Genomic DNA, 26255 nt, shown 5'->3' on the forward strand with positions numbered 1-26255 from the left:
TGTAGCCTACTTTAGAAATGATCACGATCTATAAGATTCGCTTGAGAAGTAGACTGTGGATGCCTTTGGAATCGATCACGCCATAAATCGTCAGATTGCAACACTAAACAGCGAACTCAATCAAATACACGGTACTATTACACGGAAATCCGGCATATCCAGCGGAATATCCAGCAGGCCCTGGTCATGACCTGGTGGCACAGAGATTTGAATAGGTAACCTTCTGATTAGAAGCCCAACGCTCGCTAACCACTAGGCCACATCTGACCCCGCCACCCCAATTAATTGATTAATTGACAGGTGTGATGATCAACGGTTCTGAGTTATTACCTTTATTACTGAGACATGGGCTAAAACAAGGATAGAGTTCCCCAGTGATGGATTGACCAGTAAAAGAGTAGATATGAGATCTGGACTCCACATCATAAAAGGAGACCAAACCCTCCTCATAATCCACAAACACACCCACCTTCTGTGGCTTTACACTCAGAGACAGAGAGACAGAGGGGTAAGCACAAGCTTTATATTCATTCTCATTCCTCAGAGCCACGGTCCAGAATCCCTTTACTGGTGTCCGTGTGATATCTTTCTTCCTGTTAACAGATTCAATGGCCACTCCTAAATCCCAGTCAGTCTTTCCCTTCACCTGAACCTCAAAATAAAATCTCCCTGATGAGAATCCTTCCTTTCCCAGGACAATGAGGTGCCTATCAAATCTCTTTTGGTTGTATGTGAGTTTATGCCTTATGTCTTCATGTCTCACTTGTTTCTCATCATCAGACAGGGTGAGTCCAGGATGAGCTGTATCAGGATCCAGAGTCACGTCCACTGAGAGAGATCAGAGAATATGAATCACAACTGATGATGATGTTTGTGATATTTCATGAATAATGTGTCAGTATATAAATGTAAGGTATTGTAGTATAAGAGTGAAGAGAGCAGATGACACACTGTACCTGCATACTGCTGCATCCACTTCAATTCTGTACAGACACATGACAATAAAACATCAGCACATCTGTCATGTGTAGGGACAAACTGATTTGATGAATATATTTCTGTACGTTATTTCTATATATTAATACAAATATTTACCAACGCTTTTGTTAATATTGTGTGTACAGTATGTCAACCTTAGTCATAAACGTCTCGGTTACGTCTGTAACCTCGGTTCCCTGATGGAGGGAACGAGACGTTGTGAGAGACTGACTGGGGTTTGATCTTGAGAACCTACCTTCTCCGAGATAATTAATTATAAAACGCCAATGGGCTTGGCGAATGGCACGCGCACGCCAGTCTCCGCCCCGTGCATACGGGTATAAAGGAAGATGGCGGCGGTCATTCACTCACCCTTTGTACTGTGGAACCTTAGAGGGCACTCCCGTTCACTGCAGTGATTCGGTGCAGCGTTGTGGCATGAAGTCACAACGTCTCGTTCCCTCCATCAGGGAACCTAGGTTACAGACGTAACCGAGACGTTCCCCTTCAGTCGGTCTCTCGACGTTGTGAGAGACTGACTGGGGATCAATCTTAAACGCCACAGCGCTTGCACCGATATCACGACCTCTAGCGGAGCGACCCTGACTGGGCTAGCGAGTCACAAGAGTGCTACCGCGAGACGTAATCTTCCAGTCATATAGTATTGGTCATACTGAGAAGCCTCTACTGACGGCCTCACGGACAGTGGCGTACGCCTCTAGTAGCGAGGAGCTGTCCGGAGCCGAACACTGGGGAAACACTGCTCTCCTCTTAGAAGAGTGTGTTACGGAGGCCACATCCTACCCGGAGGGGAGGTACATGTGGAGACATGACATGGTCTCCCCGGCGGGGAGAACAACATGCGGAAAGGTGTTAGCCCGAATAGGGGGACAATCCAGGTGGGATTACCACCGGCGGGGAGGTTACAGATTCACCAATCGGGAAATCCTGAGTGAGGAATTAACACACGGGACGACCCAGAGGGGAGTCACTACGTATGGGGCACTAGTCCTAATCCAGGGGTCTGCCTGAGCAGGGATGACTCTACCTATAACGGACCTGGTTCTAACAGACGGCTCTGCTCAGTCTGTTACCAAGTGCAATGCTTAGTGATGGATGGAATGCCTATACTTCGCCCGAGAGGGGAAAGTAGGTAGGCTACAATAGCGCACTAGTCTCACCTGGTGAGGGGAGAAGGCGCTTTCGCAGGCGTACGCCCAAACCAGGAGCCCACCCTAAACGTTGGCGGCGTTTAAGGGCATGTGCTGCAACTGGTTCCACGTGGAGATTGTAAAATCTCGTGAAGGTACTGGGCGTAGCCCAACCCGCAGTTCTACAAATGTCTGCCAGAGAGGCGCCCTGTGCCAGTGCCCACGAGTGGAGTGGGCTCTCACTGCCAGCGGGCACGGCGATCCTGGGTTGGTACCCAGTGCGCCACCTCTGTTTGGAGACAGCCCCCCCCGGGTGCCGTCTCCCAGAACAGACAAAGAGCTGCTCAGAGCTTCTGAGGCTCTGTGTGCGGTCCAGACCGAGGCGCAGCGCGCGTACTGGACACAACACATCAAAAGGTTGGGTCTTCCTCTTCGTAGGGGAGCGCCTGCAGGTTCACCACCTGGTCCCGGAAGGGAGTAGTGGGAAGCTTGGGCACGTCGTCGGGATAGGATCTCAGGACCACGTGAGAATTACCAATCCCGAGTTCCAGGCACCCCACCCTCTTGATGGAGGTGAGCACCACAAAGAGAGCATCTTTCATCCAACTGAGGAAGATTGGCAATTCTTAGGGGCTCACCAGGGCCGTACCAAGGCCCTGTAAGACCACATTAGGGTCCCAAGAGGGTACGGAGCGCGGCCAAGGTGGACACACCCTTCTCGCGCTCCTGAGGAACCTGGTGACCAGGTTGTGCTGACGGGGATCTGCGGGTCAGCACTGATCCGATCAGGCAACTCCGCGGGTTCTCCTCCCGGGGAGAACACCAGGACAAATTGGCGCCACTTATAAGCGTATAACCGCCTAGAGGCGGGGCTCTAGCCTGTAAGACAGTCTCCCGGACCGCTAACGGGCAAGCCCTCGTCCCGTCCAGGGGCCAGGCATGGAGGTTCCAGAGGCCTGCGTTGGGGTGCCACAACGTGCCCTTCCCCTGCGGAAGGTCCTTCGTCAGGGGAATGGGCCAGGGGGGGCCGTCGTCAGATCCACCAGATCCGAGAGCCAGGTCTGGTTGGGCCAGTATGGCACCACTCACCAGAACCTGATGCCCCTTTTCCCTGACCTTGCACAGGACCTGTCCACCGACCCGATACTGCGTGCCCACTTGCACACCGCACCCCACCCTTGCAGGGAGGCGTCTGTCGTTACCACGACACGCCTCGAAACCCCCGCTCGGAGAAAAGGTCAAGTCTGACCAGGGTAAGAGAGTGCGAAGGCACTGAGGCGTTACCGTAATCCGCCTGGTGCCGGCGTGCCACGCCGTCCAGGGAACCCGACTCTGTAGCCAGTGCTGAAGCGGCCGCATGTGCATCAACCCGAGAGGGATTACCCCCGTCGAGGATGGCATGTGCCCCAGGAGCCTCTGAAAAATCTTCAGCGGCGTCGAGGGATTCTGACTGATCAACCTCAGACAGCGCAGCACTGACTGTGCACGCTCGTTGGTGAGACGTGCTGACATACGGACAGAGTCTAGTTCCATACCGAGGTAAGAGGTGCTCTGCGCGGGGGAGAGCTTGCTCTTCTCCTGGTTGACCCGGAGGCCTAGGCGGTCTAGGTGCCGAAGCACAAGGTCCCTGTGCGTGCACAACACATCTCGCGAGTATGCCAAGATAAGCCAGTCGTCGAGATAGTTTAGCACTCGCACGCCTTGCTCCCTGACAGGAGCTAAGGCAGCCTCCACTCGTTTGGAAAAAACACGTGGAGACAGGGCCAGACCGAATGGCAGGACCCTATACTGATACGCCCTTCCCTCGAACGCGAACCGTAGGAACGGCCGGTGTCGGGGGAGAATAGAGACGTGAAAGTACGCGTCCTTCAGGTCGATCGCCACAAACCAATCCTGGTGACATACCGAGCCCAGGATGCGCCTCTGCGTCAGCATTCTGAACGGCAGCTTGTGCAGGTGCTTGTTCAGGCGCCGCAGATCCAAAATGGGCCGCAGCCCCCCGCCTTTTTGGGCATGATGAAGTACTGGCTGTAGAACCCGGACGACATCTCGGTTATAGGGACGGGTTCGACCGCACCCTTCGCCAGAAGGGCGGCGACCTCCTGCCGAAGTACGGAAGCATTCTCTCCTCGCCCCGAGGTGTACAGAATGCCCCGAAACTTGGGGGGGCGCCTGGCGAATTGGATCGAGTAACCGAGATGGACTGTCCTCTCTATCCAGTGTGACGGGCTGGTGCGCTACCAAGCGCCCAAGAACCGCGACAACGGGACCAGAGGGACAATCTGCTTCACCGTGCCGGGGGAGGCTGGTTCGGTGGCTGACAGTACGGTCACCTCGCACAGGGGGGACCCCCCGGGAGGTTGACGGCTCTGTATGTTTACCTGCTTCAGGCGGCCTGATGCAATGTCCGGGGGAGATTGCGGTCGGCGGCCCGATCCATCCAATACACCGTCTGGACGAGAGTGTTGTGGAGGAAAACCCAGGGGAGATTTGTCTCTTTGTGAGTATGTGGGCGCCGGACCCTGAAAAGGGCCCAGACTCGATGGAACGCGGCAGGCAGCGTCCTTCTCCGATCTGGCGTTGGAAAGGCCGGGATTCGGGCCCAGTAAAATCTCCCCCTGGTTCATCCCGTCAGGGCCGCTTAAAGGATCTCTTGGCGGGCTGCTGACGGGGAACAGATGCCCTCTTCCGCGGGGGCTACGTCTCTGGTGGGTCGTCCTCTGGGAGGTTCCTCAACCGGAGGGCCGCTGCGGGAGGGCAGGGCTGCTGGGAACCAGGCTGTGCCCGAGACCATGCCGACCTGTTGGCGGGCACGTTGAAGCGTGGTAGGATCTGTTCGATCGCCTCAGTCTGCTTCCAGACCGCGGAGAACTGCCGTCCTCCACGGTATCACCAAGCAGCCCTGCTTGCGAGATGGGCGCATCCAGAACGGGCGTTCTGGGCGCCGCTCACCCGCGCAAGACTAAGCCACAGATGCCTCTCTTGGACCACCATTGTGGACATCGGCCGACCCAGGGCACGTGCCGTGGCCTTCGTCGCTCGTAGCGCGAGGTCTGTGGCAGTACGCAGCTCACTCATACGAGTTGGGTCGGACTTCCCGCCGTCCAAATCCTTCAGGACTTTCGCCTGAAAAACCCGGAGGACCGCCATGGCGTGGAGAGCGGAGGCGGTTCGTCCAGCAGCACTGCAAGCCTTCGACGAGTGTCGAAGAGAACTTACATGCTCTGGACGAGAGTCTAGGTCGAGCCCCCCAAGTGGCAGCTGTCTGCGGGCACAAGTGGCCCGCGACTACACGCTCCACGCGGGGAACGTCAACATAGCCTCTAGCCGCCCCACCAACCAGGGAAGTCACAGCCACAGAGCCCTCCGGCCTGAAACGCGCTGAAAGGGGCGCATTCCAGGACTTGGCGAGCTCGTCATGCACCTCCGGGAAGAATGGTAACGGAGCGGGGCGTGGCTTTTGACCACGCCCCCGAAACCGCGCATCTAGCCGCGAGCGTTCCGAGGAGGATGTTGTTACACCCTGCAACCCGATGCACGCGGCTGCCCGGGAAAGCATGGCCGACATCTCAGTGTCAGTCTCCTCCGGAGCTCGACTGCCTGACGACAGGAGATCAGAGGAGTCTTCCGCATCCGATGCCAGCAGGCAGCTGTCCGACGCAGCGATAGAGATAGCGTCATCATCCGTGTGCGAAGTCTTACCACTATGAGACGGCCGTCTGCCGCTCGTAGGGGACGAACCAGGTGAGCGTGAAGGGGTATAGATGGTCCGCGAGCGTGAAGCTGACGGAGCAACATCTATCGGAGTCCCTAAATCACCCCCGCCGCTCGCCAAAGCGGTCAACCTCGCCGAAACGGCAGCTGAACACGCCTGGGAAACAGACGGGGTGGTGGCAGCGCTCGAAAGAACGTAGCCAACCGTGACCGCAACACCCTGATTGCTATGTCCGCACACACGGGACATTGCATCAGTGAAACCTGCCTCGGCATGCTTGAGCCCCAAGCAAGTGACACAGGAATCATGGCCGTCAGACTCCGGGATGAGTCTGTCGCACCCAAGGATACAGCTACGAGACATGCTCGTAGCCGGAGGGACTTACCTCTTAAGGTCTGTAGTCTTCTGCCGAAACGCCCAGGGGAAGTCCACCGAAAGGAGAAGTCCGCTGCTCCGCGTCATAAATCCAGCAGGTTAAAAGTTTTCTCGAAGTCGAGTATCGCGTGTAGCATCAGCAAACACACAGGTTCCGAAGAACAAAGGATGAGTGAATGACCGCCGCCATCTTCCTTTATACCCGTATGCACGGGGCGGAGACTGGCGTGCGCGTGCCATTCGCCAAGCCCATTGGCGTTTTATAATTAATTATCTCGGAGAAGGTAGGTTCTCAAGATCAAACCCCAGTCAGTCTCTCACAACGTCGAGAGACCGACTGAAGGGGAAGCCTGGTTTTCCAAGCATAAATTGTTCTGTATCCTTGTTTTCATCACTATGTTTGGTTGGTTTAATTGAATGTAACAGAGTGTTCATCTTTAGAGCTGACAGAGACGTTGTTATCATTAATGTAATGATATATAAATTGTTCATGATGATAATTGGGAGTAGGAGCTCTAGGGCATGTGAATCTGGCCATTCTTCTGCAGGACACAAAAGAAAGTGTTCTGAAGAATGTTGGTAACCAAACCATAGTTGGTGGCAGCCATTGACCTCACAAAACCACTGAGAATATGTGCTGGCTACCATTTATGCTTTGAAAAAGATTATAGGAAAACATTTCAAACATTTTGAAGGTTGTTCTTATTTTATTTCTTAGGAAATCTTATATGAATCTAGCCCGAGGTTCTTATAGTCAAAATCTAAAACTCTTTCTCTATGTTTTTATGCTTTGTGTCTACTTAATGTTTTATTAAGATTTCTTATATACTTGTTCATTCTGTTATCACAAAATAGGTTTAAAACTGATAGTTGATGTCCATGGTGTACAAAATATTTCATTTTTGCTTTCCAGTCAATTTTTAAATGTACAGTGTACATTTATTTGATTTAAGGGATGACTTTCTCAATACAATATAATGTCTGTACAGCGTATTTGATCTTCACCTACCAGTTTCACTGAGTTTCTCGCGTAGAGTCTTCTGCAGTCGATTCAGAGATTTCAGCATCTTCTCCACACTCACATGACCCTTCATACTGATCTCAGGACAGTTCTTGATGTTTAAAGGGATGCACATGGATGAATGAATCTACAATAGGAGAAAAACCTCATAAGGAAACTGTCACTTTCTTGGGTGTGTTAAAAGAGTCTCTCACATGTGCCTACAGTACCTAAGTCTCATACATTTTTATTCAAAGACACATTCAACAGTCTCATTTGAGTCCATTTTTTATATTGTTAAATGCTGAGGTCTGAGACCAAGTTGATACCTCAATGAAACACTACTATGGACTCAGCAAGTACTACATTTTTTATTATTTATACCCGAATGATATATATGACCTGTATGATTTGGAGATGATCTTCAGTATGTAAGATCTGCTGCAGCTCAATGTTTCTCTTCTTCAGTTCAGTGATCTCCTGTTTCAGATCTTTAATGAGATGTTTATCATGTTTCACTGCTGCTTTCTGTTTCTCCTCCATCACCTTCAGCAGTTCAGACTGAATTCTCTCAATAGATTGGATGAGATCAGCAAAGACAGCCACACCGGCTGCTTTCTCCTTCTCTGCGTTTTTCTGGTCAAACAAATCAATCAATAAATTAGTGAAGTTTGCTAAGACAATGTACATGACTACACGAACCAAGCAAGTACAGATTCTCTTATTAAATATTACTCCATTAAAAGTACTCATTTTCAGTGTAAAATACTTGTAGTTGTGTTTTTTTATTGAATTAAAAAAGTGCTGCAGGCCAAAAGGCAGATTCTATCTAGACTGCATAATCATGTTTGGAATAACAATAATTGCAGGTCCGTAGCAAGCTATTGAAAGGCGAGGTTCTTTTTTTCAAAAGGTGGACCTTTTGCAGATTTTTTCCCTCCTTTTGTATTTAATTATGAGGTTCAATTACTTCATTTTGGTGACCTTTTATGCACTAATTTGTGCTGGAATAGCTTGTCTGCTGGTATCTTAACAAACGCTTTTTGATGCACCTAAAGGTTTTATTGCATTTTTGTCAACTTGCTTCGCAACGAGGAGACTCTGTTGGTCAGGGAGTGAGGATTACACACTGCACAGCTCTTCACTAGCTGGCCTCCGTAACACATACACAGCTCATAAGTTTAAAGATCACACTAACAACAGAATAGATTTAATGAACTTTACTGAAATATAAATAATAATTCTTCTCATTGTCATTTCTTGACTCTCTGTCAATGCCTCTTTGCTATGTTTTATTATTATAATTATGCTACGTTTATATGGCTATTATATTGTAGACTATTGAGTGGATAAATCCTTTTAATAAAAAAAAATATATATATAACCCCTCCACCCATCATTCAGAGGCGATGCTTCTTCACCGTTGCTTTGAAAAGTGTATTGTGAGCGCGCACACACAAACACACGTCCAGCAACAATAATCATATTAATTTCAAACAGCAACCCAGAAGTTTGTCACAAGCATTGATTAAAACAATGATGACAATAATCATTTAACGTTGAACAATAATTTTACAAAATTGTGGGCATGTCCACATTACAACATTTCATAAACATTTACGATAGATCTGTCAGGTCAGAGAGACATTTACAATCATTAAAACTTAAAGTCTGCATTATTATGTTTTCATGCCATCATTTTCACACACACAAAAGCTATTCCATAATTTTGGCTGCATCCAAAACTGAAACTTTAGCTGATCAAATAGCAGCATAGATGTATCCCTAGCATAAGCAGTTGGGGCAAAGTTTATGTGTAAATGTATATAAATGTTATTTTCACTTCCTACAACAAGTAGAAATTTTGATTGCATTTCTACTGAGAACTTATTATTTTGTTTTTTTAATATTTATTTATCTCCAAAGTGATTTACATAATTTTGTTACAATGCCTTTGAAGCCTGTCTGAAATTGTTTCGGTAGGTCTTTGGGTCATAGATCGTTTCCAAATTCTGCATCCAAAGTCTTTGCATAATGGGCCGTAAAGGCAGCAAGTGAGCTACTTGTGTTTTCAGATGCAGCCTTCTGATATCATAAATATTTAAACTAATATTTCTTAACTCTTCTGAGTTCTGCTGAATGTTTGGTATGTTGAATCTTGTTGATTCTGTCTTGGATCATCTGCTGCTCATCTGTCTGTATCTTCAACAGCTGATTCTAGAGAAAGAAAAGACAAATTTGGTCACAACATCCTTTTTTCAGATACTTAAAGCAATCAATAAGTGAAATGGTCTGATTATGATGATTTAATGTAGTGCTTTTCTTGTGTTTGACTGATTTGGTTTTTTTAAACAATATGCAAGAATCATCCAGCAAACAGGGTTTTGTTCATTTGTGTTTAGTCATTGTCGGGCCTTAGAAAAGACATGTAAGGGAGGTGGATCTTTTCTCTTTTTTAATGTGCTATTGTACTGTACTGTGTTTTAATGAACTGTATTATTTGTCAAAATAATGCAAAAAATGTAAGTGTGTGGGTACGTGCGGGTGCACGAGCCTGTACCTGTTTGTGAGGTTCTGCCTTTTTCATGTGTTTTTTAACTTGGTTTTCAAAATGTGATATATTTGTTGGCTCAAGTAGAGTTCATTGATATTAAAGTTGTCATATTCCACCATACTTCCTGTCTGCCGTATTAAATGATATATTAGCATTTAACCGATCTGTTGCAGCCTTGCAACTTTTCAATGTCTCTCAGATCTACAAATTCTGGTCTGATGCAAGTTCCAAGGACAAGACTAAAAAACAGAGGTGACTTTCTCTGGCATTTAATATTCCCTGATCTATATAGAAAACATACTTTTTTAAACTCATACAAAAGCTGTCTGGTTTGCACTGAATTGATGGTTTACTGGTTTATCATTGGAGTTTGGGTTGCTCACCGGGAGACTGCATTTATCAAATATTATTTACTAGAATGATCTTGCTTGTTCTATAATCACCAGCACTTTTCTGTGTTTCAGTTTGTCTTATTTTCTCCTGTAAAGCTGCTTTGGAACAATACACATTGTTGTTGTCTCTTCGCAACACTTTTGTGTATTAACACAAAGCTTGGTATGTGTCATCACTGGCACATCTTGTCTGCCTCATAATATTTTGGTGACCGCACCACTTAGTGGTCAAAAGTTATAAGCATTTTTTCCTAAGTGTTTTTCCCTGTTTTTAATATTGGTTTTCAAAATCTGATCATCTGACATGTCCAAAATATATTTCCCTTCGGACAGTTGTTGGGGTTGACCCCGTATTTAATGCTTGCAGCTATATTTTATTTTTAGATTTCTATTTCTAGATTGCAAATCCAATAAAAGTAACCCAATCTTGAAACTCTGATTAAGGAAACAATCAGTTAACAATTACTTAACGAAAAAGATGGAAAATGGACAAAAAAGACCGTGGCAAAATAGTATGGATTAAACATTGTCAGTTACTCTCACCTTCTTTTCTTTACTCTCCTCTTCTAATGGAACGGTGTTGTGAAACTTGTGTTCTCCTTCAGTGCAGGACAGACACACACGTGTCTGATCATCTCTACAGAAGAGCTCCAGAGGTCTCTCGTGTTTCTGACATATATAATCCTGCAGATTCTTCACAGGATCAATGAGTTTGTGTTTCTGTAATCCTGACACTCTCAAATGAGGCTCCAGGTGAGTTTCACAGTAAGAGCTCTGACACCCCAGACACGACTTCACAGCCTTCAGCTTTCCTTCAGTACAGATGTCACACACAACTTCAGCTTCAGCTTGCTTCTTGTTTGATTTCTTCTTGAAGTGATCTACAACGTCTCGGAGTGTTGTGTTGATCTTGAGATCAGGTCTCTGGTTGAATGTTTCTTCACAATTTGGGCATCTGCAGTATTTATTGCTGTTCCAGTGTGTGTTGAGGCAGGTTTTGCAGAAGTTGTGTCCACATGGAGTGCTGACTGGATCACTGAACACATCCAGACAAATTGAACACAGAAGATCCTCATCCATTGGACCACTCGATGTTGACATGCCTTAAAATGATTAAAATATATAATCTCCATTCGTGATTTTCCAAAAATGTAACATGTGAGTAAAGTTATTCATGCACTGTTTTTCTGATATTGACTCACCTGGAGGTTCATTTACACTTCGTCCTCTGGTTTTTCGTCTTTTTGGTGCTATTGGTGAAGACTCTGCCATTGACGTGCTATATTTCTGTCACTTTCCTATCGGTGCATATAATCACTCTAACAATGAGTGAAGAAATGTTCTGTTGTTAGATTAACAGCAGATCATTTAAAGAGTTAAAGCCTCTGTTTCGTTCATCATGTTACTTTCACTTTCTCTAATGCAATGGTGATGTCATAACTCCACCCATATACAATATTTACATACGGAAAATGTGAAACAGATCACATTTATAAACAATATTACAATTGCTTTGTTTAATGTTTACGCATCGCTGTCTGTACTGAAAGTGAGATATTATAAAATTACAAAAGCTTACTGTAGTGTAATATTTGTAAAGCATGTTCAGGACAAAAAAAACTAAAGAATAAAAAGAGTAGTTCCTTAGCGCGGAGGCCATGGCTGGGGAAAACAATTCATATGTTACACAACACGAGGGTTGACAGACCTATAAATGAGCAATTTTTAAAGAATGTTTACATAGTTATAGAGCTTAATGTTTATGTGCGCTTGAGAAATACCTGCATGATTTTTATTTCAGATGACAATCAAGTTAAAGCACAGAAGCCAATCTTCCTTTATGTAGAGATGTGATTGTAGCAAACTCACACTTACATTCATGTGCAGAAAATATTTCCAATATTCAACCACGTCATCACAGACACATTACATTCACTTCCAAATGGGTGTTTGCTGAAAGAGTTTGAGAGATTTTAAAAATGCATTTGTTTTGTTCTTGTAGGCCTATGTAGATTGATGGTTTGTTTTGCAAACGTATTTGCATAACTCCTGTATTTGATTAGCAAAACTCTGTACACCTGCTTGTGCATGTCTTAGGAGAGAGTTCTTACTCTCTTGCTATGGCTTTTAACTCTAGGTATTATAGAAGTTATATATTGAGTTAGAACATTATTATAATTTTTCTTTAATCAGAAATGTGTGTGGGTGTACATGAAGCGGTTTGTGCTGTTCTGCTTGTCATAGGCTGAATCCGAAATGGCATACTCTATGAGTAGGTTTCAGTAAGTATTTACTTAACAAGGGCTAAATGGGTACCTGTTTTGCATGAATGGGTGTAGTATGAATGCCTTCCGGCCTTCGTACGCCATACGTACGTGATCATGTGAGGTAATTCTTCTTCTGTTCCTTTTCAATGGCGGGTGGCAACTTATGTCAAGTGAAGTCAAGTCAGCTTTATTTATAAAGCGCTTTGTGCTTTTGAAATTTTCATTGTTACAAAGCAGCTGTACAAGAAAACATTGCCTATAAGCAAAACATATAAGGTTATTCAAGGTGAGGCAAACAGTGCAAAACAGTATGCAAACGGTGGCGAGGAACCCAAAACTCCATTGGAGGAGAAAAAACCCTCAGAGGGAAATCAGGCCTAACCAGGGGATTCCAGTTCCACTCAGCACAAGCTTGATAGTGCTTGCACAACAAGGCAAAATAAAAAATTAGATTTACGATTATCATTAATAATTTTGTAGAGTCGACACGTCCTTTATCCAGGTCTATCATCACAACATTTGTCTGTTCTGGGCATGGACTGCGTCATGCGTAACCTTGGAACAATGAGACAAGACTGGCTGAGAGTAGAGTGATGTTCTGCACTCTTTGATGCAACAAATGCATCAGTTGTTATTGGTGGTGTTCCTGGTTCCGGTTGATCTAACTAGTGCAGCCTAAACCTTCGGAATATATATATTATGATAGTGTAGTGTATGCAAGATTAAAAACATGCGTCTTTAGTCTAGATTTAAACTGACAGTGTGTCTGCCTCCTGGACAGTGCAGGGAAGACTGTTTCAGAGTTAGGCGCTAGATATGAAAAGGATCTGTACTTGATTTTGAAATTCTAGGTAATACCAACTGACCAGACGCCTGAGAGCTGTAAAACAAGAGATGTTCACTCAAGAAGTGAGAAGTAAAACCATGCAAGGCTTTAAAGTCCTGAATGTTTATTAAATAAGGCCACACTGATCTAAGATGGATTACACATTGAAAATGAACAATAAGTGCAGTATATCTGTTGGTCTTTATCACAGCCAGGGTTCTAAATTAACACCCGCCAACCCGCCAAATGCGGGTAAAAATTCATTTTGGCGGGTGTTAATAAAAACTTACTAGCCAGTTTGGCCGGTGATGCATGAGGCATTACATGCATGATACATAAGGCTCTGTTCTCGGTCATTTATCCTATGCATTTATCCACCTGACAGTACTTCCTACATTTCCCAAGAACACTGTTTCGTAATGCTACGTGGTGACGTTTCATACGCCCATTGGCTGCGCGCAGTTTGTAGTGAAACCAGCGCGAGAAACCATGGAAACGAACAGAGCCAGAGCAGGGAGCAGACTGAAATACGACGGAGTTTAGCTATATAGCTAGCTAGCTAGCTAGCAAAGTAAAGTATAAAGTTAAGATTAGCTAAACTAAATGAGGCGGTGGTTGGGACAGACTTCTGGGGGCGAGAAGAGGAACGAGGCAGGGGATGAGGATATCAACAGAGAAACGAAGAAAAGAAAATTTAATGCCAAATGGCTGACGGGTCGTGAATGGCTTGTGTTTGATCACGAAAATGTCGTCATGTTTTGTCAGGATTGCCGCATGTACGCGAAAGAAAAAAACAAAACGAACCATTTCGTGGTAAGAACTACTAATTTTAAAGTCGAGGCAGTAAAGGACCATGAGAGTGCCCGAAGTCATCAGGAGAGCCTAAGGATTAAAACTGCAGATATATATAAAGACAGATAGAAAGATAGATAGAAAGATATAAAGATAGATACTGTAGATAGATATAAAGACAGATATAAAGACAGATAGAAAGATATAAAGATAGATACTGTAGATAGATATAAAGACAGATAGAAAGATAGATACTGTAGATAGATATAAAGATAGATACTGTAGATAAATCCCAAACTTGAAATGTATGCACTTTCTGTGTATATTTTGTTGTATGTATTGTACTTTATATGTATTTTTCATGCCAAAATTGTTAATAAAATGATCAAATGCATTCAGTGTTACTCATATTTTCACCCGAAAAAATTGGCTAGTGGAAATTCTGATTGGCTGGTAACTTTAGAAAGTTACCAGCCACATTGGCTGGTGATCAAAAAAGTTAATTTAGAACCCTGATCACAGCATGTGCTATTGGTTATAAAATGACAAGAATGTCTTCAAATGTTTTTAATGTTAATTGATTTATTGAAAGAAAACACTTATGCATTCATATACATTTTAATGTCAAATCTGTCATGTATCGACTGCCCATTAAAACGGAATAACAGCTGCGAGTAAAAGTAAAAGACGTTATATTGTCATCCAAAAAAGACAGGCTTAACTTTTTATTTCAAATTATGAATAGCAATTGTTTATTTTATCACAGGTGTGATGATCAACGGGATTTTACTATTTAGATATGATCCAAAATATGGATAGAGTTTCTCAGTGAAGGATTGACCAGTATAAGAGTAGATATGAGATCTGGACTCCACATCATAAAAGGAGATCAAACCCTCCTCATAATCCACAAACACACCCACCTTCTGTGGCTTTACACTCAGAGACAGACGGACAGAAGGATCAGAACCAGCTATATATACATTTTTTGGATTAATCATCCACAAACGCCAGATTCCATCATCTGGTGTCAATGGAATATCTCCCTTCCTGTTAACAGATTCTCTGATCACTCCTAAGATAAAGTCAGTATTTCCCTTCACCTGAACCTCATAATAAAATCTCCCTGATGAGAATCCCTCCTTTACTCAGGACAGATGGAAATCTATCAAATCTCTTTGGGTTGTCTGAAAGTTTATGATAAATGTCTCCAGCGCGCACTTGTTTCTTATCATCAGACAAGATGAGTCCAGGATGAGCTGTATCAGGATCCAGAGTCACGTTCACTGAGAGAGATCAGAGAATATGAATCACAACTGATGATGTTTGTGATATTTCATGAATAATGTGTCAGTATATAAATATAAAGTATTGTAATATAAGAGTGAAGAGAACGGAGGACTGTTCCTGCAAACTGCTGCATCCACTCTCTGTAAAGACAAATGACAATAAAACATCAGCTGATCTTGTGATTTATGTTTGTTTTTGTGTGTGTGCATCTTAATAATCAATCGTAAACAAACTTGGCTTGAATCATCTCTAAAGTCTCATATTTTACTTCTGGAATAAAGAATATTAGAGCAAAAGGAAACATCCAACATACAGTGAATCTGTCATCATACAAAACATAAGATCATTGACCATAAAGTTGTCTTTACAATAAAATCTAAATTGCACATTTGTGTAAAAATGAAGATTTCATTGCATTCAAGTTAAACTGTTTAAAGAGGATCTGATCTTTACTAACCAGCTTTGTCTTTCTCCAGGTCACTGTTTCTCTTCTGCAGCTCTGTGATTTCTTTTTGCAAGGATACGACTCTAGCTAATGTTTCAAAGAAAAAGACAGAGGTGATCTCATATGTATCTTCTGAAACAATTCAGCAAAAATCTTAACAATTAACAGACTGTCCTGAGATGAACCAAAATAACATCAAAAATCTGATCTCTCAACATTGATCTTACTATATGTGAACAGTTGCCTTATTTGTTTGTATTAGAAACTGCATTTGTGACAATGGACCACAAAACCAGTTATAATACTTATAAATGTATAGAATTCATATATCATCTGCTAGAACTCTAGACTGAAAATCTGAGGGAAATCTGAGCACAAGTCTTGTAGTGTGATCCACAGACAAATGACAATAAAACATCAGCTGATCTTGTGATTTGTGTTTGTTTGTGTATCTGTGCGTCTTAATAATCAATTGTAAACAAACTTCGCTTGCTTGGCAGTTCAACCCCCCTATAATAAAACTATGTGTGTTGTGTGTACAGGATAATCTTTATTTGTGAGGACCAAATGTTGGTCCTCATATGAACTTGAACTTGAAATGTTCCCACTTATACAGTGAATTATCATTACAACCCACTTGTGAGCACATTTTGTTGGTCCCCACTAATAAAAATGTTGTTTTTCTTTAAATCTAATGTCTAGCACATGTTTGTGTGATTATTAGGTTTAGTTGTTGTGGTTCAGAGATAGAATATCATAAGACTGATATAAAATCAATGGATGTCTATGTAATGTCCCCACTATTGTGTGTGTGTGCATTTCATATGTTAAACAAAACTTCTTTATTTATTTGCTGATTTGATTTCATTATTTAAATGTTTCCTTTATTATAATTTTGTTCTTTGTACTTGATGTGTCTGCCGTCTTGAATCATCTCTATAGTCTCATATTTTACTTCTGGAATAAAGACTATTAGAGCAAAAGGAAACAACCAACATACAGTGAATCTGTCATCATACAAAACCTAAGATCATTGACCATAAAGTTGTCTTTACAATAAAAACTAAATTGCACATTTGTGTAAAAATGAAGATTTCATTGCATTCAAGTTAAACTGTTTACAGAGGATCTGATCTTTACTAACCAGCTTTGTCTTTCTCCAGGTCACTGTTTCTCTTCTGCAGCTCTGTGATTTCTTTTTGCAAGGATACGACTCTAGCTAATGTTTCAAAGAAAAAGACAGAGGTGATCTCATATGTATCTTCTGAAACAATTCAGCAAAAATCTTAACAATTAACAGACTGTCCTGAGATGAACCAAAATAACATCAAAAATCTGATCTCTCAACATTGATCTTACTATATGTGAACAGTTGCCTTATTTGTTTGTATTAGAAACTGCATTTGTGACAATGGACCACAAAACCAGTTATAATACTTATAAATGTATAGAATTCATATATCATCTGCTAGAACTCTAGACTGAAAATCTGAGGGAAATCTGAGCACAAGTCTTGTAGTGTGATCCACAGACAAATGACAATAAAACATCAGTTAATCTTGTGATTTGTGTTTGTTTGTGTGTCTGTGCGTCTTAATAATCAATTGTAAACAAACTTGGCTTGCTTGGCAGTTCAACCCCCCTATAATAAAACTATGTGTGTTGTGTGTACAGGATAATCTTTATTTGTGAGGACCAAATGTTGGTCCTCATATGAACTTGAACTTGAAATGTTCCCACTTATACAGTGAATTATCATTACAACCCACTTGTGAGGACATTTTGCTGGTCCCCACTAATACTAATCTTGTTTTTCTTTAAATCTAATGTCTAGCACATGTTTGTGTGATTATTAGGTTTAGTTGTTGTGGTTCAGAGATAGAATATCATAAGACTGATATAAAATCAATGGATGTCTATGTAATGTCCCCACTATTGTGTGTGTGTTTCAAATCTTCTACAAAAATCCTTCTTTATTTGCTGATTGGATTTCATTATTTAAATGTTTCCTTTATTATAATTTTGTTCTTTGTACTTGATGTGTCTGCCGTCTTGAATCATCTCTAAAGTCTCATATTTTACTTCTGGAATAAAGACTATTAGAGCAAAAGGAAACAACCAACATATAGTGAATCTGTCATCATACAAAACCTAAGATCATTGACCATAAAGTTGTCTTTACAATAAAATCTAAATTGCACATATGTTTAAAATGAAGATTTCATTGCATTCAAGTTAAACTGTTTAAAGAGGATCTGATCTTTACTAACCAGCATTGTCTGTTTCCATGTCACCGTTTCTCTTCTGCAGCTCAGTGATTTCTTTTTGCAAGAATTCAAGTCTAGCTAATGTTTCCAAGAAAAAGACAGAGGTGATCTCATATGTATCTTCTGAAACAATTCAGCAAAAATCTTAACAATTAACAGAATGTCCTGAGATGAACTAAAATAACATCAAACGTCTGATCTCTCAACATGGATCTTACTGTAACCAATTGCCTTTTTTGTTTGTATTCGAAACTTCATTTGTCGTAATAGTTAATTTATCAAATTTAATTTAACTATCATCTGAAAGCTGAATAAATAGACTTTCTATTGATGTATGGTGTTTGGATACAATACAATATTTGGCTGAGATATCACTTTTTAAATCTCTGGAATCTAAGGGTGCAAAATAAAATCTTAAATATTGAGAAAATGGCCTTTAAAGTTGTCCGTCTGAGGTGCTGTAGCAGGCTATTGCTAGAAACAGACTTGTTATTGATGCTCTCTATTGGCTTTACACTGAAATGACATGTGGAGAATAGATGAACCCAAAAGCTGAATTTCTAAGCTTAACATAGATACCAAACTCGAGTGGGTAATTCTCCAAGAGCGGACAGCAGTGAGTGAAGATTGTACGGGTGTTTCTGGCTTATTTTGTTCACACTAAAGAATGTGAAGCTACGTCATGAAGTGTTGAATGTTGGGAGGATCGCTGCTAGTGCAGTCAATGCAGTATTTTTTTCTTGTTTGATTTGGAAATATAACTGTGGTGCGTCGGTCTTGCTGTGTCATAAACTGCAATTACGCAGAATCGTTCAGGGAAATCCCCCGGTACTTTCACTTTCTATTTCTCCGTATACCAAACAAAATAAGAAATTATATCAAAACAATAATAGCAGTGGATCATAATCTTCCCAAAATGCCAAATCAAAACTAAGCAAAAGTCTTGTAGTGTGATTCAGCTTTAAGACTTGTTGTTTGGTTCAGATGTAGATTTACAATATTGGTGCAGTATTTAAATAAATGAAGAGTTTGGATCCAAAATGATATAACGCAAAAGCTCTAAAAATGTTTTAAAAAATCATATTTTCGTATTATGTCATCATGTTTCTATTGTGTTTTATTTTCTACACCGGATGCGACAGGTGCGACATGAAAACCTGCTGCTTCTTAATGGGTTTGTCACATCGTGCCGCGCCGCATCCAGTGTGGAAAATGTTTTATTATAATGGGTTCTGATGTGTTTCTATAATGTTTGTGTTGTGTTGTGTTGTGTCTGGTGTCGACACAGTGTTAGTTAGCTGTACTTTTTTCGTTATTATTACTTAAATCAAAACAAATCAACTGCACTTTGATTTATATTCATTGGAATACACAATAAAAAAGAGTTTTCTAGTTTAGGAGCCAAACTCTTCATTTGTTCTGTAGCTCAGGTGTTTCCTGAACTGGTGTAAAACATTAAACTTGATGTATTATCTTCACCTACCACATGCAATAATTAACAACACTAACAGGAAAATTCCTATAATCCTTGAGCACAAATCCACAGATGAAAACTTTTTCTGACGTCTCAAGTGCTCCTGATGTTCTTCCTAAAAGAAAACACACCGGTGATGTCACATGTTTCTTGTGTAGCATTTCAGCAGAAATCTTAATAATGAACAGACTGTCCTGAGATGAACTAAAATAACATATTAAGTCAAAAACCAGACTTCTCTGGTGGATCTCTCCAAATGCTGCTGGGGTTTTAAAAAGGGTCAAACCCGACTGTTGGGATAAAATAACAGTGGGTTAAAAGAACTCAACATTTTGGGTGAAAACGACCTATCAGGGGTTAATTATGACCCAAAGGTCAAGTTCATCCATTTTTGACTGTAGAAATCAAATTTTTTTTTCGCCTTGCATCTTGCCACATACAAAAGGGCCAAAATTCTTTGTTAATAATGGATTCTGTTGTCTTTTGTTGCTATTGTGTTACTTTCTGTCCACAGTTTTGTTTGCATTTCAACTGATAAAAAGTCACTTTGAAAAGAGTATCTACCAAAAAAATATAATTTGTTTGTACAAATATAAATGTCAATGTACATAGTAATATAACTCAATGAAGTATCCTAAGATATAAAAGAACCTGTATGATGAGAGAGAGATTCGCTGACCTGTAAGAGGAGGAGATTATTTTCAGTGTTTGAGATCTTCTGCTGCAGCTCAGCGTCTCTCGTCTTCAGCTCCGCGATCTTCTGATCTCGATGTCTGATTTCCTGATCTCGAACTGTAATGATATTCTCTGCTGACCTCTGTTTCTGTTTCACCATCTCCAGCTCAGCGTCTCTCTTCTTCAGCTCAGCATCTCTCTTCTTCAGCTCAGATTCTCTCATCTTCAGCTCAGATTCTCTCATCTTCAGCTCAGATTCTGTCTTCTTCAGCTCTGTGTTTATCTTCTTCAGCTCAATGATCTTCTGATCTCGAACTTTAATGAAGTTCTCTGCTGACCTCTGCTTCTGTTTCACCATCTCCAGCTCAGCGTCTCTCTTCTTCAGCTCATCGTCTCTCTTCTTCAGATCATCGTCTCTCTTCTTCAGCTCAGCGTCTCTCTTCTGACATATATAATCCTGCAGATTCTTCACAGGATCAATGAGTTTGTGTTTCTGTAATCCTGACACTCTCAAATGAGGCTCCAGGTGAGTTTCACAGAAAGAGCTCTGACACACCAGACACGACTTCACAGCCTTCAGCTTTCCTTCAGTACAGATGTCACACACAACTTCAGCTTCAGCTTGTTCTTCTTGAGTTTTCTTCTTATGTTCATCCACAAGTTCTCTGAGTGTTGTGTTGATCTTGAGATCAGGTCTCTGGTTGAATGTTTCATTACAGTTTGGACATCTGTAGTCTTGACTGCTGTTCCAGTAACTACTGAGACAGATCTTACAGAAGTTGTGTCCACATGGAGTGCTGACTGGATCACTGAACACATCCAGACAGATTGAACACTTAAGCCTCTCACTCATTTGATAACTGAAAGATGACATCACTGCAAAAATAAATTATGAAATTATATCAAAAACTTATACATTTGACATGTTCCTTTTGGTTTTAAAAACAGTAATATACTTTTATGCTCGACATTAGCTCATAGATATATAAATTGTCTCTCACTGGGGTGAGCTTTTATATTCAAAGTAACTGAAACAAAATAAAACTATTAACTGCAGTACATGCGATTATCTGAAGTAAATGTGATGAACATAAACTTCATAAACTTCCCGTTTCTTTGTTGCGTGTTACAAAATTACACAAACTATTAAATTTATAATCACAAAACAAATTTAAATCTTTTTTTTTCCAACATTAACCCAAGATTCTTAACCCAAAGACTTATATTAGAAATCTGTTGAGGACAATCTTTGTTATATTTCTGTCACTTGCCTGTATGAAAAGATCAACTGTGTTCACTCTTACAATAATTCAATTCTGTCGTGATCCTAGACCTGTCTTGGTTCTGTGTCCTGTGTTGTTTTGTGTCCGGTGTCTACGTCACTTGCCCCGCCCTCCCTGTCTCTGTCAGGCTTTCCCCTCACCAGGTTTCCATCACATCATTACCCACACTCCTGTAGTTTATTGCCTATAGTCACTCATTAGTTTCACCTGTAGCTCGTTCCAGCTGGTTAAGTTCTATCTATTTAAACCCCTCTTGTCCTCACGTTCTTTGTCAGATCGTTGTATGTATTTATTCTCGTTCCTGGCTACTCTCGTCATGTCCCCGTTAGTCTCAAGTATCCCAGTATTTAGTTATCCTTTCTACTCTTAGTCTTAGTTACCTTGTTCCTGTATTCCAGTTTTTTGTTCACTCAGTCTTTGTTGCTTTAGTTCTCTTTGCTTTTGTTGTTTTGTTTTGCCCATTAGTCATCGTTGGCATCTCGGACCTCTGTGAACCGCTCACTGCTGGCTCTTCTCCATCTGGTGGTTCTCGCCTCTCGTCTGGCACTGGCGGGCGGGTCGAGGCTCTCCCCGCCGTGCTCGCCGCGAGTATTTCTCCCCCTGAATTGGGTCGTCTGCCGTTTCTCCCGAGAGTGCCGTCGGGTTGATTCCTCTCCCCGCGGTATCGAGTTACCCTCTGGCTCGGATCTCCGGAGGAATCGTTTTCTGCTCTCCCGTAAGTCCTGGTGGATCGAGCCCTCTCTCTGCCAGGCTTACATGGTTGTTTCAAGGCTGGTGTTCAAGTGGAGTTATTGGTCTCACGCAATAAAGATCTCTTGTCTTCCCCGCATTTGCGTCTCCGAACCTTCTTGTGTCCCATTACCATTACAGAACGATCTGACCATCCTGGAGACCCAGCGGGGATGGACCCTCTTCGCAAAGCGATTCAGCAGCAGGGAGCCGCCCTCAGACAGCAGGCCACCAGGTTGAACGTCACGGCTCAGGAGTTGGGAATACTCGCAGATCAGGTAACTGGTTTCGGGGTTACACGGAGAGCTCGCTGTGAGTCAGGCTCCTCCAATTTCCTCACGCAGACATCCTGCTGACGCGGAGCCACATGTCAACAGTCCTCCAGTCTTCAGAGGAGAACCCAGCGCATGCCGTCCGTTCCTCTCCCAGTGTGCGCTAGTATTTTCCTTCCAGCCATGCCGTTATGCCACTGAGGAGTCTCGGGTGGCGTTTGTCCTGACATTACTGACTGGGCGAGCGAGTGACTGGGGTATTGCTGTGTGGGACGCTCAGGCTCCGTGTTGCCGTTCATTTGTGGACTTTCGGGCTGAGATGACGAGGCTGTTCGACAGATCAGCCCAGGGTGATCAGGCGGCCACTCAGCTCTCACGTCTGTCCCAGGGTCGGAATACTATCACAGACTACTCCATCAAGTTCCAGACTCTGGCGGCCGCCTGTGACTGGAACAAGGGAGCCCTACGCGCTCGGTTCCTGGATGGGGTAAATCCGACCATCGCAGATGAAATTGCTGCTCTGGATGTTCCTCAGGATTTGGACGCCCTTGCCAACCTCTGCCTCCGCGTCGAAGCCCGGATCAACAGTCACCGCCGAAGACAGCCCTCACCTCCCTCATGGCGGGTCCGAGACATCAGCATGAGTTCCAGGACGACTGGAGCTAGCTCCGCGGAGGAACCTATGCAGATGGGGTGCTCTCCCCTGTCGCCGCTGCAGAAGCAGCAACGCCTTTACGATGGGCTATGTTTCTATTGTGGCAAGCCGGGACACCAAGTCACGCAATGCCCGTTAAAAGACCGTCTTATCTGGTCTGGGCACTGCCCCGTCTCCTGTCTGTGTGTCTTCTCTGTTACAGGTTGATTGCCCTGACTTGTCTGGGGTTCCGGAGGAGTATCACGATCTGTGTACGGTGTTCAGCAAGTCGCGAGCCACCTCTCCCCCTCCACATTGGGTTTTGCTTCACCCTCTCCTACCGGCCAGGTTCTAAGAACCTCAAGCCCGACGCACTCTCTAGTCTCTTCGAGGTCCCGGGTGCTGAATCTTCGTTGGAGCCATCACCTGGGATCTCAAACGACGGGTGGAGCAGGCCGGCCGAGGGGGGCAAGCACCGAGAGAGTGTCCGGCTGAAAGGTTGTTTGTCCCAGCTGCGTTGCGTCCCGAAGTTCTGCGGTGGGGCCATTCTTCCAGGTCGGACATCCAGGTAATCGGGGAACCTTGGCCTCCGTCCGTCAGCGGTTTTGGTGGTCCTTCATGGCCTCAGATGTTAGACATTTTGTGTTGGCTTGCCCGGTCTGCGCCCAATGTAAGCCTTCCCACCGTCCAAACGCTGGTCTGTTGCGCCGACTTCCCATACCCTCCCGCCCGTGGTCACACATTGCCTTGAACTTTTTCACTGGTCTTCCCCCCTCTGGCGGCAACACCGTCATCATTACGGTGGTGGACCGTTTCTCCATTCCTTTGGCCAAGCTTCCCTCCACCCGGGACACTTCTCAACTGATGGTGGACCACGTTTTTTGTCTGCATGGGTAACCCACCAATGTCGTGTCCAATAGGGGTCCTCAGTTCACCTCCCGGTTTTGGAAAGAATTCTGTAGGCAGATCGGGGCCTTAGCGAGTCTGTCCTCCGGTTTCCAACCTCAGACAAATTGGCAGTGCGAGCGAGCCAAACAGGATCTTGAACGTAGACTCCGCTGTCTAACATCTCAGACTCTCCTGGATTGAATATGCCCACAATTCCCTTCCACTATCCTCCTCAGGTATGTCCCCCTTTGAATGTTCTGTGGGTTACCAAATGCCTGTGTTCTCTTCTCAGAAGCTTGATGCTGCAGTTCCTTCTGCTGTGGCCTTCGTTTCGCGCTGTTGTCGCACATGGATGTGGACTAGAGGGGTTCTGGCCCGAACTTCTCAGAGGAACAAGGCAGCGACCGATCGTCACCGGTCCTCTCCTCCGACCTATGTGTGTGGTCAGCGGGTATGGCTTTCCACTTTGGACCTGGCTCCCAGGTTCATTGGCCCATTCCGCATCACTAAGGTGGTTAATCCGGTGGCCGTCCGGCTCAAGCTTTCCCCCTCTAAGTCGAGTTCACCCGTTCAGCCGAGTTCATGTTTCCAGGGTCAAGCCCATTGTCACTTCCCCTCTCAACCCTGCCAGTAAGCGCCCCCCCCTCCTCCCCCACGCCTCGTGGATGGTTCACCGACTTACACCGTCAGAAAGTTAATGGACGTACGTCGGCGGGGCCGGGGGTATCAGTATTAGTTGGACTGGAAGGGTTATGGTGCAGAGGAGAGGTGTTGGGTGCAGTCTCGCGACATCTTGGACCGGTCGCTGATAATGGACTTCCACCGGAAGCGAGGTGAGCCCCCTCCGTAGACGCCCAGTGGCGCCAATGGGGGGGGGTACTGTCGTGATCCTAGCCCTGTCTTGGTTCTGTGACCTGTGTTGTTTTGTGTCAAACTCGTCAGGAGCCGGTTTTGACAGCTCTGCACGTGTTCGGTGTCTACGACACTTGCCCCGATTCTCTAATCCCCTCACCAGGTTTCCATCACATCATTACCCACATGGTGTCACCCTCCAATCAAAAGTGCAGCTATAACTTCAAACTGCTGTCATGTGATGTAAGTTTAGCATTAATGTGCTCTTGGTTGGGGATGAAATACCTGAAGAAATATTCAGTTTAAACACTTCAGCAGTGTAATGCACCAGTATCAATGTAAATCAAGAGTTTCAGATTTTTTCATTTGCTACAGGAATTAAACAAGTATTTTCACATACCTATAAACCAGAAGTTTTAGTCTATTTCAGGCATTTACCCTCCCCTTTGTCACCAAACTTGTTTTTATGTTAGCTTGACCTTCTCTTGTTGCTACATAGATGTTACAGGTATTGTCACACACCTGCAAACCAGGAAGTTCAGTCTATTCGTGTCACTCATAACTTTTTGTGCCAACAAAGCCACAGTGATTCTGGCTCCTAAAGTACATTTTAAATATATTTTAAAGTAACTGGAGATAAATATATTCAGGGCTGTGCACAGACATTTTGAGGGGCAGTGGCCAAAACTAAAAAAGTCAGCATACGGTCAAAGATATTTCAGACTTTATTATATATGTTTTGATAGAATATCACAATTACGCATCGTATTAGACACTTAATTTAATATTATACAGCATAAATCTATATTATGTTATACTAAGCTAATGTACCTAACTCTTTTAGGTAATTAATGTTAATTTATGTTCAGTCCTACCATATGGTCTGAATAAATATTATTAATAGTATATGATAAACGATTATAGATTATAATGGAAAATGCAGGCTACTGCACAAACTATCAGCTAAATTTGAAATGTTAATTTACCTGCTGGCTGGCTGGAGCTTTCAATCGAGGTTTGCAGTGATGAACTGCCTGTGCTAGAATCCCTCCGATTTAGTTTCCTTTCCAGTTTTTTTTTTCGTGGAGGCATTATTTTTCCAAAAAGTGTGCCATCAGCAAATTTTGTTATTATTTTATTTTATATCGGATCGGGTACAACAAATTGAGTCGATAAGAATTCAAATTCTCTTTTGAGAACGTGGATATTTTGTATTCATCTTTAGTACCATATTAGAAGACCAGGAGCAAACATTACCGACAAAAAACAATGTTCTTCTGACGAATTTCTGAAACTGCTGTTCAGGTAACAGATCGGAGAGAGTAGCCGCGTCTGGGAGGAGCTGAAAACGGGGACATTACATCACATTTACATTTAGGCATTTGGCAGAGGAGCC

General features: G+C 43.4%; 1 protein-coding gene across 1 annotated transcript; it reads right to left on the reverse strand.

Moving 5' to 3' along the window:
• Positions 1–289: 289 nt before the first annotated feature.
• Positions 290–26155, reverse strand: LOC306910444 (uncharacterized protein; the record flags this gene model as incomplete). The annotated part of the gene is made up of 13 exons (XM_079485021.1): positions 25846–26155; positions 20206–21077; positions 19536–19641; positions 18056–18130; positions 16930–17004; positions 15798–15872; positions 15199–15336; positions 10709–11268; positions 9341–9436; positions 7622–7855; positions 7229–7367; positions 957–983; positions 290–828 (listed from the first exon to the last, which is right to left on the reverse strand). The coding sequence occupies exons 1-13, from the start codon at positions 25949–25951 to the stop codon at positions 290–292; spliced, it is 3042 nt and encodes a 1013-aa protein (XP_079341147.1). The 5' UTR covers positions 25952–26155.
• Positions 26156–26255: the final 100 nt, after the last annotated feature.

Source organism: Barbatula barbatula (genome assembly GCF_947034865.1).
Source record: "Barbatula barbatula genome assembly, chromosome: 21".
Lineage (NCBI taxonomy): Eukaryota > Metazoa > Chordata > Actinopteri > Cypriniformes > Nemacheilidae > Barbatula > Barbatula barbatula.